Source organism: Suricata suricatta, chromosome 3, assembly GCF_006229205.1.
Source record: "Suricata suricatta isolate VVHF042 chromosome 3, meerkat_22Aug2017_6uvM2_HiC, whole genome shotgun sequence".
Taxonomy (NCBI): domain Eukaryota; kingdom Metazoa; phylum Chordata; class Mammalia; order Carnivora; family Herpestidae; genus Suricata; species Suricata suricatta.
The window spans coordinates 116,246,478-116,264,871 of record NC_043702.1 but is presented as its reverse complement, the minus strand read 5'-3'; the positions used below and the strand labels follow the sequence as shown (position 1 = coordinate 116,264,871).

The 18,394-nt window shown below is 44.2% G+C and overlaps 1 protein-coding gene across 1 annotated transcript in view; it reads right to left on the bottom strand.

Annotated features, from left to right (window-relative positions):
- Positions 1–1,474: 1,474 nt before the first annotated feature.
- The window catches only part of ENAH (ENAH actin regulator), a 117,032-nt gene continuing 100,112 nt past the window's right edge, over positions 1,475–18,394 (bottom strand). The window contains 8 exon segments of the mRNA XM_029934918.1: positions 1,475–4,382; positions 4,922–4,979; positions 8,226–8,304; positions 14,103–14,169; positions 16,310–16,358; positions 17,050–17,107; positions 17,263–17,408; positions 18,306–18,394. The exon segment at positions 18,306–18,394 is cut by the window's right edge and continues 100 nt beyond it. Coding sequence (XP_029790778.1) covers positions 4,345–4,382; positions 4,922–4,979; positions 8,226–8,304; positions 14,103–14,169; positions 16,310–16,358; positions 17,050–17,107; positions 17,263–17,408; positions 18,306–18,394 — 584 coding nt within the window. The 3' untranslated portion in view covers positions 1,475–4,344.

Below are 18,394 nucleotides of genomic sequence, written 5' to 3'. Positions count from 1 at the left end.
CTCTTGATCCTCAACCATTATCTAGAGAACACATAAGGGGACCCACACAGCCCATGGCCCACCGGGATATCAAACCCCGGCAGGGCTTGGTTCACGTAAACGCCCTTTCCCGAAGGGCCATCCGCTCTAGGATCTTCGTCTACTGTGCTCAGACCCATGAGAAGGCTACTCTTAAATGTTCTGGGGGCGCCTGGGGGGCTCAGTCGGTTGAGCAGCCGATTTCAGCTCAGGCCATGATCTCACAGCTTGTGGGTTCAAGCCCCACATTGGGCTATGCGGACATCTCGGAGCCCAGAGCCTGCCTCGGACTCTGCGTCTCCCTCTCTCTCTGCCCCTCCCCTTCTTGTGCTGTCTCAGTCTCACTCAAAAATAAACATTAAAAAAATATTTAAAGGAAATGTTCCCTACCCCAGATTCACGAGTTCTCAGACACACACTTCCGGTTCTAAGTGCAGAAGTATCTAAGTATAAAGCGTGCGTGCCCGTTCAGTGACAGGTCGGAAGCACGGGGCGCCGGCGCTCCCGCTGTCGCTCCTGGGACCCTCCACGTCCCGGAGCTTGCGGAGGCGCACACACTCAAGCAGTACACCGGCACAGGGGCCTCTGCGGAGCTTTCACGCAGCTCACTTCATGTGGCGTCATTTTCATGTGCCAGCCACAGAGGCGGCGGGGTTACAAGGTGATGATGGCCACCAACAGGAGTGACAGTGACCCTGCTCCACAGAGCACCTCAGAGCAGCACTGGAGGGAGACAGGAGGCCTCGGACCCATGCAAGGGTAGCTGCGCAGACTTCAGCGCTTGTCATGCTGCTTAATGTGCTTGTGAGGGGGTTTGTGATTTACACATGAAGGGAGGAGCCCGAGACTGGACAGGGGAGGGACAGCAGCTGACACTTTGGGGACTATGGATGCTGATAGAGGGAAAACAAGACGCGGGTGTGGGTAAACAAGAAGGCTGAGGATGGCCGTACTTCCGATGAACACATTCGAGCTGCAAAGCGGCACTGGAACATCAGCACCTCATGAAGTCGGGTGAGAAGCCTCGCTGCCTCCAGGAAGGCGTCGAGCTCAGCGCCCCGAGGGAATGGACACTACAGACCAGACTCCACTGCTTAGAATTCAGTGCAAACCATGCAGGAAGCCTGGATGGTGTGCGTGAGCATGTGCTTCTAGGCTGCAGAACAAAACAGAGTAAAATCAAACTTGACTGGGAGAGGCTGTGCCAAGCGGGGCTGAAAGGAGAGGAGAGGGGCCACGAAATGGTCATCTGAACAGGAAGTGCACACGACCGCATCTCTGCCTTCGACACTCAGTGTGCTGGACTTAGGGACTTCCGAAGGGACAGTGACGTCCCCCGCGTGAACCTTTCGTAGTGAAGTCACCGGCTTGAGCGTGGGCTTTCTGCGTTCAGATCGTTATTTCAGGGCCAACAGCCTACTTCACAGTAGTATCTGAGTGTCACACACAAGCAACATGTATATACTGCAAGTTTATTTCAATCACACAAACGAAGTTAGCGTGTAGGAAATTTAAATGAAACAGTACGGTAAAAATGGCAGAGAACCGAAAAGTCTAAAGAGGAAGCACACCGAAAGCATGATAATCCAACATTCATTAGTGTTTCGTCCTCGGTTCTGACGGACACTGGATGCTTGCCAAGTGTGGGCGACCTGCGACCGGGACAGTGGCCCCGGAGAGACGTCAGCACCGGCGGGAGGTGTGTACATTCAGCTGGTTTGCGATGGACTGTTGGCCATTTACACAGCGCACAGGACGGATTTGTCACGGGTCAGATCACAGTGTTGAGGAAAGAAGTGCCTTCCTGTAACCAGAAAGGACCCCCTGAACTGCACTCGGCTTCAGACAGCCCGTGGACTGGAGCGCGAAAACCATCGTCTGACGGGGTTCCGAGGAACCTCACTCTGATGAGGAAAATAACTTAAGCTTCTGCTTCCCATCTTAATTACTGACATCTCTAACAATGACAAAACTGTCACGTAGGACAGTGAATGTGTACAGTGATTTCATCAAACGTCTTGTAAAGAATCTGGGATAATGCAAAAGGATGGAAAATGGTGTGATTCAACACTGGTTCTTGCTGTCATTTTACACAGATGTCCTGTTAATGTTAGACCAAGGCACGAGACAGTTAGTGCATAAACCGGCTCCTTTTTAAGATCTAGCGTTTTACTGTAGTCTTTCTTCTTACTTTGGACCACGTGTACCCAGAATCCTATCCTACTATAGACTAACTTAACCAACAAAATCAAGTGATTTCTCACCAGATTTTTAGGGGACAGAAGCATTTATACCATCAAAGTGTCTGCATAACCAAAAGTACAATAATAAAGATGAAAAATGCCTATTTCTTCTAGAAAACAGTACTTTAGAAGCCTGTGGCATCTTGAATGCCTTTACTACTGCCTGACAATGAAGAGTGATAGAAAACACAACCGTCGAGCTGGATGAGGAGAGCTCATCCATCACAGATTAATCTAAAACTGCAGTTTCTACAGAAACAGGAACTACCGTAACCAGGAAAAGGACTCCCTCATTCAAACTGTTTGGAAGGGTCATGGCGGCAAATCTGCAGCCTCAAGAAAACTACGCTATCGACAAGTGCCGCCTTACCAACTGAGATTACAAAATCGAGAAAGCAGATGAAGATGGATCATTTCTTCAAAACTTTAGTAAAACTTCAGATAATCAAAGATTCCAAAACAATATGGCACATAACTGAAGCATAAATCAAGATGGAGAGCCTGGAGAATTTCTGATTTCCTAAACTTTCAAAAAAAGAAAAATCATTGCCAACATATAGAATTTCTCCCCTATTTTAATCTTCACAAGTTTCCAGGAGAAGGGCGTGGATTACAATCGCACATGCACACACCCGAGTGGGGGGGGGATCCCTTCCTCCCACCCCGAGTCTCACTCTGTCACGACAATAGAACTACTCAGAGCCCCTTGCTGGTCCCTTTTGCCACATGAATGACGCCTGTGACCTTACTGCTGCTGACATCGCTACTTCCATCTCCACACAACGAAGGTCAGACGCAGGTTCCTGGTCAGAACACACACCTGAGCACCTGTCTGGCTGCAGGGCACCTCAGACTCGGGGCTCAAGTTTTCAAGTCCCACAGGATGATGTGATTCGTGCTAAGCTCAGAACCATGTTCCAGACCATTGAAATTACTGCACTTAACATACAAACAGCTGAAGACATGATGTAAAAGATCAAGTACGTGGTTCTGCTAGCATGTTTACCAATTAAAGTCACAAAATAGTCCTCGTTATTATTCATGCAGGTAATTGAGGAAAAAAAAGACAATGCAGAAATTAACTTTAAATGAAAAATTATTCCTTCCCTTCCTCCCACCCCCCCTACACTCTACAAAAGGTGTTCCCTGGGCCCAGGCCTTGAAAAGGCCACTACATTATTAGTGTGACATGCATTACTGTTTGCAATTAAAAAAGCTAATTTTGTGGTGGTTGTAATTACATTATAAAAATGTCCACATGCATAAATCTAAAAAAGGTTGAAAACCTACAGTAAATCTACAATATATTGTTTTACATTTGACCACTGGTGTGTGTTATGTAGGAGTCATAGATTTGGTAAAGCATTTTAACAATTTAGGAAGGCATCTTAATCTTTAAATTCTGGATGAATTTTATGTTTTAATCTACAAAATTGCATGAAGGCTAACTCGAGAGACTTCCTATCATTCTAAAATTCCTCAAGCCAGACAAATCATTTTTAGGACACTTTCTTATAAATATCGCCCTTTAAAAGCACATACAATTCCATCTGTTCACGTTTTAGGATCTTAACCTCCACAGGGCTGACCTCGATTACGGAATATCAAATGTGATAGGAAGACAAACCTGAGAGAAACATTTACAATACGATAGCGTAACTTGCTCAATTCTTCATCAGTACTCTCTGAAAACAAACTTCTTAAGCCTTTCTCCTCTTTATTTTAGCAATGGATTGTGGAAAACGTGCGATTTTGTCTTGATATGAAAATACTTCAATGCACGGCGATTCTGCCTGATGGGTTTAGGATTTTCTGCGTAACCGTTACATAGGAACTCTTTTCCGACTCTTCCATCCTGTTGAAAAGGTCAGAAAGCAGCAGCAAACTGGGAGGGAAATAGCTGATCGCCAGAGTAACAGCATCTGGAGGCTCCCAAGTGTGCTGGGTCTCCTCCTTCCGATCGTTCGTGTCCACTTTCTTCTCACGGCTCACAAAACACAGGGGGTTGTTGTTAACAGCTTTTGTTCACAGGGGTCTTTTTTCTTCCTCCGACTACAGTCCTGCTTCTCCTTGGTTTGTTTCTCTACGCAGAACTGGACTTGCTCAGTTCTTGCCTGATCGCTGGGTAGAAGGAAATGTATTACCAGTAAATTTTATGTGGAGAAGACAGATTCATTCCTAAGAATCTTAGCAACTGTGTTCAAACTCCCAGCAAAAAGATGATGGACTGACCCTGAACAGACCTTTGGTTTCTTAATACAAAGCTAGTACTAATTCTTATGTGTAAACACACACACACACACACACACACACACACGCTCATCCACTTGCTCTCTCCCTTTTGCGTACAACATGAACAGGTGGACGCTGTGGGCTCAGAACAAGAGGGCAGCGGGTGGGACTGAGGGACAGGCTGGAGAAGGGCCAGCTCCCCTGGACCCCACACCTGAGATACAGGAACTTCTTTACCCCGGTTTTTACAAGCAGCTTCCACTGTAAGGAGAGGGCTCTTCCCACAACCCCAGCCACTCGAAGGGCAGGATACTATGCAAAAGTAATTGTTTTATGTCCCCCAAGTAATAAACTAGTTATTTCTTTATGTGCATTTCCTTAAAGATGGGCATCCTCACACGGGGCAGTAAATCTGTTTAGATACTCACCATCAATGAGCTCTTCTTTTAGCTTTGTTAATTCTTTTCTCATTTCATCTAAAATATCCTAAAACATTAATAAGAGAAAAACAGGAATACAGAAAAGAGTTACTGCTACAAATACTCTTGCTTGTTGTAAAATTCTGAGAATACATGAAGTTTGGTGTATAGTTTTGTTTGCAGACCACTTAGGTCTTAGAGCAGCCTTGGCAAATCATGTTTTAACAGTCCTCCCAATCTCTGCTGATTCTAGCCTAGCAACACCTCAAACACCAAAAAGCTTTCTAAAACTAAAAATAACTCTGCCATCCAGCGAAAGGTAGGACTCAGATAATTCCTAGAAAAGATACTAGCTCTGCTCTTAACCTTGTCTTCTAGGACCAGTCTGAGAGGTGATGCGGAACACAAGTTCAAGGAACAGGAAGTGTACACCAGACAAGCAGACCCCGGCCAAGCCGTGAGCCGATCTGACACACAGGACTCCGCAGGAATCCCACCACAGCTGCCCAACTATGTATCACAGAACCCAGGACCCCCCTGGAGGGCCCTCAGGGGCTGCCCCAACAGGTGGACGCCAGGGTGGACGGTGTCCTGCTGGACCCGCACGGTCCCAAATGGCAGGCACCAGTCACACACAGCCATGAGCACCGGACACATGGCCAGTCTGGACTGAGATGTACTGCCCGCGTAAAACATACACCAGAGCTCAAAGATTCCGCGTGATGAAAATAATGTGTAATAACTCTAGTAATTTTTAAATACTGGTTACACAGGGAAATATTTTATTAAATTAGGTTAAACCAGATGTATAAACATGAATTTCACTGCCTCCTGCACTTCCTTCACATGGCTGGGCTGCTGCTCGAGGCATTCGGTGCTCACGTGACCCCCGTCATTACCATCTAACGGTGCCAACCTGGGCGCTCCTTCCTCTGGGAACACCATTCCACCCTCAAAGATTTTGTAAAAATCTCCATTTCTAAGTTCACTTTGAAATAACGGACACCTCCACCCCCTTAAAAAATTACCAAGAACAGTGTCATGTGACAACTAAAAGGGTTTGACAAGGTAATGCAATTTGAAAGGTAACAGCTACCCTCGAGATGGGTTAGTTTCCAATTTGCAACCTTCTTTAACACTGCACACCTCAGTAAGATTAAACTGCTCTGTTAAAGGCTCATTTTCTTTAAAAGCTTTTCAGGTTTAAAATAAGGTTGAAACTATCAGTAACTCCCCCAGTTTACAATAAGGAGCGAGCACAGCAGGTATCAGAACAGCCAACAGATGTCCTTACTCAAATCAGTATGAAAATCCGTGCTAAAACCCAACCTTTCCTCGCTTCTCCTCCACTACTTCAGATGGCCAAGAATGTACCATGTTTTCAAGTGTGTACAAGTACTCTATTTTAATGTGTTTTTCAAGAAAAGAAAGCCACGTTAGATAATTGAAAATAGGAGCTTTCTTATCAGTGACTTCAAGCTTCCTTTTCAAACTGCATAACTCAATTTAACTTTTCAAATGCTTTGCGGTTTATAAAAATTCGGTTTATCTGACATTATTGTTAGTATTTCTCTCCTTAATTCGTATTTGACTTTAAGTTTGAATGCCTATCACTGCAACATTATCCACCCCTTTGAGCTACAAACATTTGCTAGCATTTAAAAAAATAAGTGATGCCAGAACGTGCTTTGAAGAAAGATCTGGGTCCTGGCCCTGACTGGAACTACTGACGGAGCCACAGCGCTGAGCAGTGTGCCTTCTCAGGACCCCTGAGGCGCGTGGGCAGAGTGCACACCCGGTCGGGCAGGCCTCCTGTAGGATCCCCCGACAGCGTCACACCATGAGCCCAGCCAGCGCCCGGCCTACACGTCCACCACGGGTCAGTAAGAGGCCATCACAGGGCCTGGTGTGGTCACCACTGTCAGAGGCCCGGAAGCGAGTGGGGTGGGAGGACCCAGGGGACGTTCTCGATACAGCTCCTCTGGGTTCAGTTGCTCTGTCGAGCCTGCCCCTTGCAATCTTTGTAACACCATTTTTTTAAAAAAATGTACTCCACCTCCTCTATGAGTAAAATCTTCGAAAGTCCACAATCTCCTCATGTGTCACTTCTTTCCTGCTTCTGAGCACGTCCATGTACAATGCATGTCTATGTACAAAGTACATCCATGTACATGTCATGTACAAAGCACATCCACGTACAAACCACATCTGCGTACAATGTATGTCGTATACAAAGCACATCCATGTTTGATACATGTTGTGTACAAAGCACATCCATGTATGATACATGTCACATACAAAGTACGTCCATGTACGATGCATGTCGAGTGCAAAGTATGTCTGTGCACGACGCACATCCATGTACAAGTTACATCCCTGTATGACATATGTCCATGTATTACGCACGTGTCCCTGTATGACGTATGTCCATGTACAATGTACATCTATGTGCAATGTATCCAAAATATGGACAAGATCTTTTTCTTTTTCATAAAGGTAAGATAACTGTTGGCACTGGTCGGCCAGCATTTTGCCAGCCCAGACGAGGGCTCATAATTCAGTATTAAGTGCTCTCAATTGTGACTCCTGAATGGCTACTGGTGCTCCCCCACACCATCTATCTGTATACTTCTATAATATTTTCTTAGCATACATTTCTGGAAGTGAAATTTCTGGGTTCAAAGAGAAAATATTTATTTTGATTTGTTTTCCCTAACTGCTTCCTAGAAAACAAAAGTCTATGAAAGGGCCATTTCCCTCACATTCTGGACAAGGTCAGGTTTGCTGGGTTCATTTTTGCCAGTGTTTAGTGAGCCAGGCCATTTCCCTTTATAATTACACACCACGCACTTACGTTTAAAGTTTACACTGCACCATCAAGCCACTGCTGGGACTTTACACATTAATTCACTGAACCAAAAAAATTAAGGTCTGGAAAAATAATATAGTACTAAGGCCACTGTTTCATTTGTATAAAAATATCTACACTCTATATTCTTTTTTAAAATGTTTATTTGAGAAAGGGGAGAGAGAGAGAGCATGCTCATGCAAGCTGGGGAAGGGCAAAGAGAGAGAATCCCAAGCAGACTCACTGCTGTCAGTGTGGAGTCCGACGTGGGACTTGAACTCATGAACTGTGAGATCATGGCCTGAACTGAGATCAAGACTCTGACTCTCAACTGACTGAGCCACCCAGGCACCCCTTAACTTCACATTCTTTTCAAGTGCATTCACAACCCATCTAACATGTGCACACAAGACATTTCTAAAAGAAACGAGTGCACCAGAGGCAGCTGCCAGTGTGCACACCTACCTGCTTCAGTCTGTCGTAGTCTAGCCCCTCTGTCTGGACACCGTTGGCACTGGGCTGTGACGAAGGTGCGGATTTTGGTCTGTACAAATGGAATTTCCAGGACAGGTAAACAACACTGAGAATGTTTAAGAAGTTCACAAAAAAATTGCAAATTCACCAACCCAACCCACCACCAGATTTAAGTCCTTCTCTTACAGCACACTGTGTTAAGTTAAATGTCAAAGTTGCAGGACTGATCAGAACATGAAGCAGGAGGTATTTCTACTTGGCTCAGCGCCTGCAGTGCTCTGCACAGAGACTCGATGGCAACGGCACGGCCACGTGCCTTCAGTCAAGGGCAGAGGAGCAGGTCCTCCGGGCAGGGCTGGAGCAAGGCCGAGTGAGGCACGGTGACCAGGACGGACACAGGAGACGGGCCACGACGCCCAGGCTGGAGCAGCACGGTCTCATTCTTCTGGAACCGTGCGGTGCCCCCTGTGCATCTGGCAAACTCCCCACTAGTATGCATCAGTTCACAGACTCTGTGTCTTGGCTGATGGTGAAAACACATTTTCCAGATGACATTTTATGGAGGTGTCATTGGAACGGTGTGTTTCCAGCTGACTACTTTCACAAACTCTGTTGTTGTTTTTTTTAAAGGAAATGCCACACAGAAGCAGACCGCCAATTATGACTACACTTGCAGAAGGTTGGGCTCTACTAAAAACTCTACAAGAAGTCAGTCTTGGAAATTAGGGGCACTTGAAACAGAAGTTTCAGTATCAAATAAACAAGTCCTTGCCACCAGAGAGAACCCCAGGGGGAAAGCTGGGGTCTTATCAGGAGCACCTCTGGGTACTGGTTGGCCTGGCAAAGCAGCCGCGCTGAGCGCCACCGAGCAATGTAGACAAAAACCAGCAGTTAAGTCATATATTGTCACATTCGCAGAGGACCAATGTCAGTATCTATCACTTTGCAAAGTTATGATTTCATAATTCTTACAAGTCTTATTACATTCCAAACCCAGAGACACCGTTTGTGAAGATGGACCATTGAGTTAATTTGCTGTAACATCAAACATATGACTGCTTAAAAGGCTGTGAGGAAGCAAGTCAGCCGATGTGATTTCATCAGACGTCACATTAGCTGGATCAGAACACCTTTCGGAGCAGTCCCTTCAATAAGCAATGAGCTGAGCATGGGGAGCGGGTAAGAAGATTTATAGGACATGGCTCCTTCCCTCTGCGAGGGAACCCTTTTCCCTTTGCTGAGGGGACCGCTTAAACCACCCGGTCACCGAGGATGGGCAGACCCACACGTCAGGCAGGGACTCCATGCAGAGTCAGAGCTAGTGAGAACCCTTCAGGGTTGGCGGACACATTGCGTGCATTTCTTTTCCCTGTGCTGTCTGTTTCTGCTCGCCCGAGTTACACTATCACTTACTCTGCTTTTCTTCTACTTACACTGAAGTGGTACCACAAGCGCGTTCTCTCCTAAGTTCTAGAATGAATACCCCCTGACATTCACATGAGCACCTATAGCCTGGTAATTAGGCGGGTGGTATGTTATGAATATAGCCGTGTTTATTAAACAATATAAAACATTATTATATAATAAATGATTGAGGAAACATGCAATTAAGAAATTTTAATTCATGCTAACATGCAACCCACCCCCACCAGCACCACCAGCACCACCACCACCATCACCACCTCCCCACGCCCACCCTCATGATAATTAACTTAAAGGGGGGAACTTTTCATACTGAAGGAAAGAAGTAATCACCACTTTTTTAAAAAAAAAGGTTTATCAACCTTCTTTGGGTGGGGGGCCCTACGTGGAAAAGCAGCAAGATAATGAAGAAGAAGAACAGAAAATCTTATTAAATGCTATTTTTCTCTCTTACATGCTAAGCAAATTTTTTAAGTGTTTTGGTTACAATGATTAAACCACCCCCAAAAGAGCAGAAAAAAATGATTTCACACTTGTAATATAAACATTTTATGCAGGTTTAACTGGCTGACAAACATTAAATCTTTTAACCATCAATGGCATGAAAATAACTTTAGCTAGTATCAATTTGGCCAAATACAGTCCAATTGCAGAACTCCTGACTCAGTGCCAGAGACACCCCCACCCCCGTATACTATTTAAGTCATGTTCCCAGTAGACTTGAGGTGAGTTTTTAAAAATAGGTGCATATAATAACATGGGCATATCTTGGTTACTTCTAACCCATGGATTTTCACCGAATTGTTAACAACATGAGGGTTTCCCAGAGGTTTCTGTGTTACTTCTGGATACCTGCCTGTAAAATAACTACTATAATATTTAAGTCCTTATTCTGCCAAATTAATTATAACTATTGTATAAGCACCTGAGAATTTTTAAAAATTCTCAAGTTTTTAATTAAATTAAAAATACATGGTTCTCTCTTCTCTGAACTTCCTTAATTAAAAGAAAAATGGTATAACAGGACTTATCCCAGAAAACAATCTGTTTGGAATGCTGGATGTCAGATTGTTAAAGACATTCAATTCACTGCCAAGTACGTAGGAGACAGATTTTCCTCAAAGAATCACTTTTTCACATTGGTGACTGTAATAAATTCCCGTGATCCACTAACAAACAGTATGAAATCTTCCGCTCTACCTTTTGAAGGTCTTGTCTCCGCTTACACGGAGAACAGCCTCTAGAAGAAAGCGCGCCAGCTACAGGGAGCGTGGAGAAAACACAGGGGCCCAGAGTCTATCCTAGCGCTGTGGACGCGCTCACCACGCAGTCACCTGGAGCCAGCTACACAGTGATGGCACGGAGGGGGGTACTAGTAACGTTCTAATCACATCCCTTAGAGTTTTAAGAAAGTGTTCTCAATAAAGCTAAATATGAAAGATTCAACCTTCCCGAGTATCCCCCTTGTGGTGATTACCAGTCCAGGTAGAAAAAGCTCAGCCCTGCCCTGAACGTGTCAGTTAAAAGTCTCAAATCACAAAGTCACATCAGGGTGATACCTGTGTAATGAATCATAGTACCTGTTGTCAAAAACAATCTGATTTTTCCTTGGAGAATCCCGTCTATGAAGGGGAAAAACCATTTAAAGGGAAATACAATAGAAAACTTTTAAAAAGTAATTCTCATGATATTACTGTTTTACAGGTTGGCAGTCACAGCAAAACAATTAAAGGAGTCCATTAACCTTCAGACCACCTTTTTTTCCGGTCCAGAAGACGGTACTTGGACACAAACTCCATCTACAGTCACGTGAGCTCACTGCCTCTCCTGACGATGACTGAGCACAGAAAGGGAACCACCACGTGCAGACCGCACACGCGCACACACATAGTAAAAGCCACTGTTGCGTTAAGTATACGGAATTAAGTCTTCTCAAGGAGCACATCAGCAACTTTTTTCTACCCTGAATAGACGTGAGCTCTTACTGAAAACCACAGAAAGAGCCCACCAAGTTTCCAATGGTACATTCCAGTCATAGTCTAAAGGATTTAACATTCTTGGCTTTACTCTACTACGTGATGTCTTCACTTAATGACCACAGCACAACAAAGTTTCTCTTTGTATTATAAGGTATGAATCCATCTTACACTAACACAACTCTGACAAGGATATTCATATGAGAAAGGGGTACCTTCACCGCCTTGCAAGGGTGAGGTGCACTTAAATAAAAACGTAAAGTGGCCAATGAACTGGGTCTTAGAAAAAACAGGGGAGGAAATGGGCAGGAAAGCAATATAGTTCTGAGTCTTTCAAATATACTTTTAAAATCTCTTATGGCTTAAAACTGCTTGTGGTGGTGACATTTTAAGACAGTTATCACTGGCTGGATCAAATCTATCAAAAGGTGTACGAGTGGTCAGGAAACCACCAATAATTTCAGCATTTCCATTTCAGAAAAGTAGAAGCCATCCATCCATGGAGCAGAACATGGTTATGACACACCATGAATAACAATATCCAGTGTTTAGTTATTCTATAGAAAACTCCTTTTTTTAAATGTGACTTTCAGAACATTTATTTAACTTCCCTTAGAAATCTGAAAGCTCTTTCAAAGAATATCTTTTACTTATTTATTTTAATATTTATCTTTGAGAGAGAATGAGCTGGGGAAGGGCAGAGAGAGAGGACAGAGGATCTGAAGCTGGCTCTGCGTTGACTGCACAGAGCCTGATGTGGGGCTCCAACTCACAAGCAGTAAGATCATGACCTGAGCTGAAACCGGATGCTTAACCAGCTGAGCCCCTGCAGGTACCCCTTGAAGAGCGTTTTTTAGATGAACTCAAACACATCGAGGAACACCCTCCGTTTAAGGACCTCTCCATGTCCCTCCTGATACACCCCTTCTGGCAGGGACTCGGGGTCAGCTCCAGGCACGCACACCAGGGAGCCCTTGTCACTAAGGTGGGGATGCAGGTGAGGCATGGAGAAAAGGAGCTTCAGCCCTCAGCAGACACACAGGACACCACAGCTCTGTTCTCTGGGACGCACCAGACAGACGGAGCTTCAGGATGTGCTGCTGGAGAAAACCCATACGAACCCCTCCCAGAGGCACATCAGAAGCCGCACCGGTCAGGTGTCTGAGGAACACTGATCTTTCCATTCTGCTGAAAACATGCCCACCAAAAGCAGTTCCTGCATTTTTTCCCTAAAATCAGACACACTCATCTTTTAGTCACCAAGAAACCAGATGCTTCTATATATTGAAAAAAGCTCCATTTCTCTGTGGAACTCCCATAATTCTGCCACTGCCCCATCTCTGCCAGCACACAGCCCAGAGAAACAAACCCAAACTTACATTCAGGCTAATACGGGACAGATTCATGACTGGCTCTATCCCTGTATTTTTCCTTTTTTAAGTTTCTATAATCAGAGCCAAGTAGGCTTCTTAAGAGACAAAAATAAAGCACAAAGACCAGAAAGAAAAGGCAAAAATCCGTTTGGTCCCAAGATACATACTTTTCTCTGGAAAAAAGTAGAAGTCCTTAAAACTGTCTCAGAAATCAAGAGAAAGTCTCATCTACATTCCAGACCTGTGATATAAATTAGTTATGACAATAAAGCGCGCCCAGCTGAGAAATTCGATGTGCTAAGACCACACCTCATGGCCCCAGGAGAAACTAGATGAACCAGGCATGCTTCTGGGCACTTTTTCTAAGTTGACTATAATTACAGTTTCAACTGAGAGAGAAATCAATCTTCTTAACTTCACAAATTCAGAACGTTAGGGTTTATTTTACTCTTTCTCAAACAAGGAATAAAATTTCTCTCCACCTGCTTTGCAGTTTCTTTCAACAATCACATTTACAAAATGAAGGACGGCACTGACATTAATGGGGACATGTGACTGCGTTATGTAATATTATTGTTCGGTGTTAAATTTCTCGAGTCACAATGGTACAAGGGTTCCGCAGGAGGATACCCTCCTTCTCAAGAAAAATGCTGAAGGCTGAAGGCTGAAGATGAAGGCTAAGCAAACTTGCAAACTGCCTTCCACGTTTCCAGGGTAACAAGCGTGGACGTGTAGATAGGAGGTCAAAGCCAACGTGGCAAAACTAGTAACTGGGGAATCGGGATGACGGGCATCTGGGTGTTTGCTCTTCCCTCAACTTTTCTGCAGTTCTGGATTTTTCAAAAGAAAAACATTCGGAGGAATAAAAGCGATCTTAAGATTTCAGACAACCTAGCTAACAGTAACTGGACAGCAGAGTTCAGACAATCACTAAGAATATAATGTACTCAGTGGTTTCCAACAGCAGTAGGGTTACAGGGTTTATCTGCTCCCTTGTACATTCAAATCAATCATTTGACTTTTTCTCCAGTGGAAATGTACATGCTCATTTCTTTTTAGATACACATGTAAATATGAAACTTAGAAAACAAAGGTACCTGGAGATAACAGGTGACTTGCTGCCATTCATTGTATTTGTTCTTTCCCAAGGTTTTCTGGTTGGTTCTTTAAAAATATGGAACATGAGTTATTAAATATCCTATGTGCCCCCAGAGTTATTGTAAAACAAGTAACAAAATACCATATGCTGTTATGCATGTTAGGTAGTAATACAAATAAAAATTTTTTCATTTCAGTTCTGAACTTTAATTAAAATCTGTAAGGATTCTGGGACGCCTGGGTGGCTCAGTCGCTTAAGCATCCGACTTCAGCTCAGATCATGATCTCACAGCTCATGGATTCGAGCCCCAGCATCAGGCTCTGTGCTGACAGCTCGGAGCCTGGAGCCTGCTTCAAATTCTGTGTCTTCCTCTCTCTCTGCCCCTCCCCTGCTCATGCTCTGTCTCTGTCTCTCTCTCTCTCTCTAAAAGAAACAGACATTTAAAAAAACTTTTTTAAATAAAATCTATAAGGATTCTAACTTATACAACTTCAGACCTTAAAACAAGAAGAAGTTAATAAGCAAGTGTGACCAGGCCTCCCTAGGAAAACTGCAGACAGTGAAATCTAAAACACTGTATGTCTGAACGCCAGGGGCTAATAGTCTCTCTGCGAGCAGGGCTCTGTACCAGGGGAGGAGTTCTTGGCTTGGGGCCTGTGGATATGCCTCAGAGAGCATGCGAATGCAATTATGAGCATGTTTGTATAAAAATACCGTTGGTTGGCCCTTCCCGTTGGGGGTGGGGGGGACTTATAGCTCTTTCCACCTCGTGAGCAGCTCTGTGACCCTCACTTGTAGTGGAGCTCTGAAGTATCTGTGCTTGTGGTAACAACACGCATGTTAATTTTGGCTCGTGGAAGAAAGATAAAGCTATTACAATAAGTGGTCCACAAAGCAGAGACGTTTTAATGAAGGTAATGTCAAAGTGATCGGAGTCCTATTAAGAGGAAAAACAATTCACAAAGTCACAGTATTAACTACAATACAGCTATCAAAGTACTGAATAGTCACCATTCAATAATGAGAATTATGAGACTGTGTGCTTGGTCTTTTTGGAGAATGGGTAACAATTATAAAAAAACAAAAATTTTTAGGATTTCTAAATAGTGGAAGTCTAGAGGTCGCTGGTAGTCTCCAAATCAAAACGAGGAGGAATTAATGTGGAGATTTCGCTACAGTGATTACTTATGGGCCATTCAAGATACTAATTCATTGACATCATCAAATGTATCCATGTTCTTTATTCCAAATTAGATACAAAGCTCAACAGATGGTCCAGCTCTTTCTCTTTTAGTCAAACACAGGAAATGACATGTAAAGCACGAGAGTCTCACATCCTAGGCAGGGACACATGCAGTGCCCACAGTGATAGGCCATTTATTCATATTCCACATGAAATCCTCTCTGCTTAAGAGTTCTCAATGTCAGAAACTGCACTGAACTCAAAAACACTTCTCAAAAACTTCTCATATGAGATTTTCCTTTTACCTTACAAATTAGGAGCTTTACTTCCTTGGTGATCAGTAATGCCCAAATGCACGGCTAAAATGACAATGCTCTCCATGTGAGAACGTTTTGAGATGGACACCAGTGCTAACTACATGCTCATTTAACATTTATTTCCAATAATGTTTTTTAATGTTTATTTTTGAGAGAGAAAGAGACAGAGAGAAACAGAGCATGAGCAGGGGAGGGGTAGAGAGAGAGGGAGACACAGAACCGGAAGCAGGCTCCAGGCTCTGAGCTGTTAGCACAGAGCAGGATGTGGGGCTTGAACCCATGAATCATGAGATTGTGACCTGAAGTCGGATGCTTAACCAACAGAGCCACCAATGAGCCCTTCACTTAATCTTTACCTTTAAGAATTAATGATTAAAAATACCTTCCTTTCATCTGATAACGTATATCTCCTTGCTTTAGCAAATAACCTCAAATCATTAACAGTAGTACACATGGAATGTATTAAAAATTAGGATTTTCAAAGTAAGAATCATGAGAACAAATCTGCAGGTTTTAATGGATCCCTCAGTATCACAGATGCACAGGAAGAGCAAGCCATCGCTTCTGAGTGTGAACAAAAATCTTTAACATTTTTGTGGCCAAAGAGGTACTTGCTCCAACACAGGTAAAAGGGGAATTTTTAACTGAGGGGTGTTAGTATTTTGAGAAGGTTCACAAAGGTTGAAACAGATCTCCTGAGCTTACCGGGCGTACTTGTCGATGAGGCCTTAGCAGTTATGGGCTCGGAATCTTCCTAAACACATGGAAACACGTATTAATCACGCAGCACCTGCTAAAAACCTGGCACACGGACTCAGTGTCGCACTCCCCTCCGCGTCCTACACTCCTGCTACGCTTCCCACCGTGTCTTCCGTCAGCCTCCTCCCCCTTCCGTTCCAGTTCAGATTGTCCTCCTCTGCTCGCACCCCGAGCGTGTCACCCTCCCCCCCCCAGGGCCTGTCCGAGAGTGCCCTCTCTGAGCTGCGCCAGCCACTGAGAGGGAGCCAGATATCACAGACAGGTCAGAGCAACGGCACGGAAGACCAAACTCAGCAGACACAGGTGTGCTGCGCAGATGAAAGGGGGGTGGGCATGGCCCAGAACCATGGGGAAAACAGTTCAAAACCAGAATTCAGTCTAATTCCTTTGTTTTCAACAGCAGGAAACTGAGCCCCTAAGAGATTTTAAAAATCAAGTGAAAGGTCATGGTCTCATCTAAGGCACAGCGCTTAACGGTACAGTTAGAATCCAGTCCTTTTCCCACAAACGCAACCTATCTTATGAAAAATGCTCTAAGACATGTATACGTGATGCTCAGAACAAGCTGTCGGGTGTGAAGAGTTGAAACAAGTAACGATGAATTCCCACTCCTCTCGGACAGCGTCTCCTGAACATGCTGCGTGGCGCTCACACCCCCAGCTGGGGCACAGTCTTTATGAACTCACGTGTTTGTCCTCTTTTTGTTCGGTTTCTATTGTTGATCCCTTTTCAGCAATTCTTCTCCTAGAAAGAAGGTAAATCAGACTGTTAAAAATTTCGCCTCTTAGTATAACAACTACTTCTCCAAAATGGAAGAATATTGTTCAGCTAAATTTTATCTGAATGAAATGAACACAATCCTCTCAATCGTGACCAAGTTCACGTAATTTCTCGCTTACCTCCTGGCCAGCAGGGCACTCATTTCCTCCATTAGACCACTGCCCCCTAATGGGAGGGGTCCGTTCCCTCGACCCGTATCTGATTTGGACAAGGCCGGGTTCGCACCGATGGTGCTCCCTCCACTTGAGAAAGAGGCATCCTCCATCTTAATGAGAACACAGATACACAGTGAACCCCTATGTTAGACAACCCTGAGTGTGATATGTTCAAAACAGAAGGAAACATTAATTTCAATAAAAACATCTAAATATTATTTGTAAAATCTTTCTAAGAACCAATTGAGTGAATGGCATGGACTTTATATTAATCAGTGGAAGTTTCATCAAAGTTAGGATCAACAGTAATAGGATAAAAAGGGCTAAAAACAGTAACAGGATAAGACACATCTCCCTGTTCGATACACTGCCAAGGACATAAACTTTGGCAGGGAAAAAAAGCGTAACCTGCCAAAAAATGCATGATACCAGGAGGAAACCTATCAGGGAAACCAAACTGAAGGATGAGCCACAAATCAGTGTCTTGCAGATGTAAACAACATCAACGCCCCGTAAGAAACACTAAGGGGCCATGACAGATCACAGCACACTGAGACACTGCCACCAGAGGGACTCCGGCATCTCAGCTTCAGAAAGAAAACTGCTCTAAAAGACATTATCGGACCGCAGATGAAATGTGAACAGATCTGCAGATTTAACAGGCCAACAATGCAACTTCCTGACTTTGGTCACTCTGCAGGGGACACACAGGTGAATGTCCCTGTTCTGACGAAGCAGGCAGCAAAGTGGGGCGTCATATCTGACAGAAAGGGAGAATGTCATGTTTACGCAGAAGGAAACACAGAAAACAAAGCAAACACTGTAAGTGGTGAGTCTGGGCGATGGGTTCACAGAAACTGAACTCTGGCCACTGTCCTGGAGTATAAATTATCTCAAAATTTTCACTCAATGTAGTTCATAAAAGTAGAAGGCACTGAAGTCGGTACTGAGTCGCTGACAAAGGACAGGACACACACAGAAAACGGGACACTGGGAAACGAATTTACCCGGGACACTTTCCTCAGCTTTGCTCCGGCAATGGCAGCGGCAAGTCCAGTCAGAGGGCGATTGTCTTCAGACACGGGTCCCGCAAAAA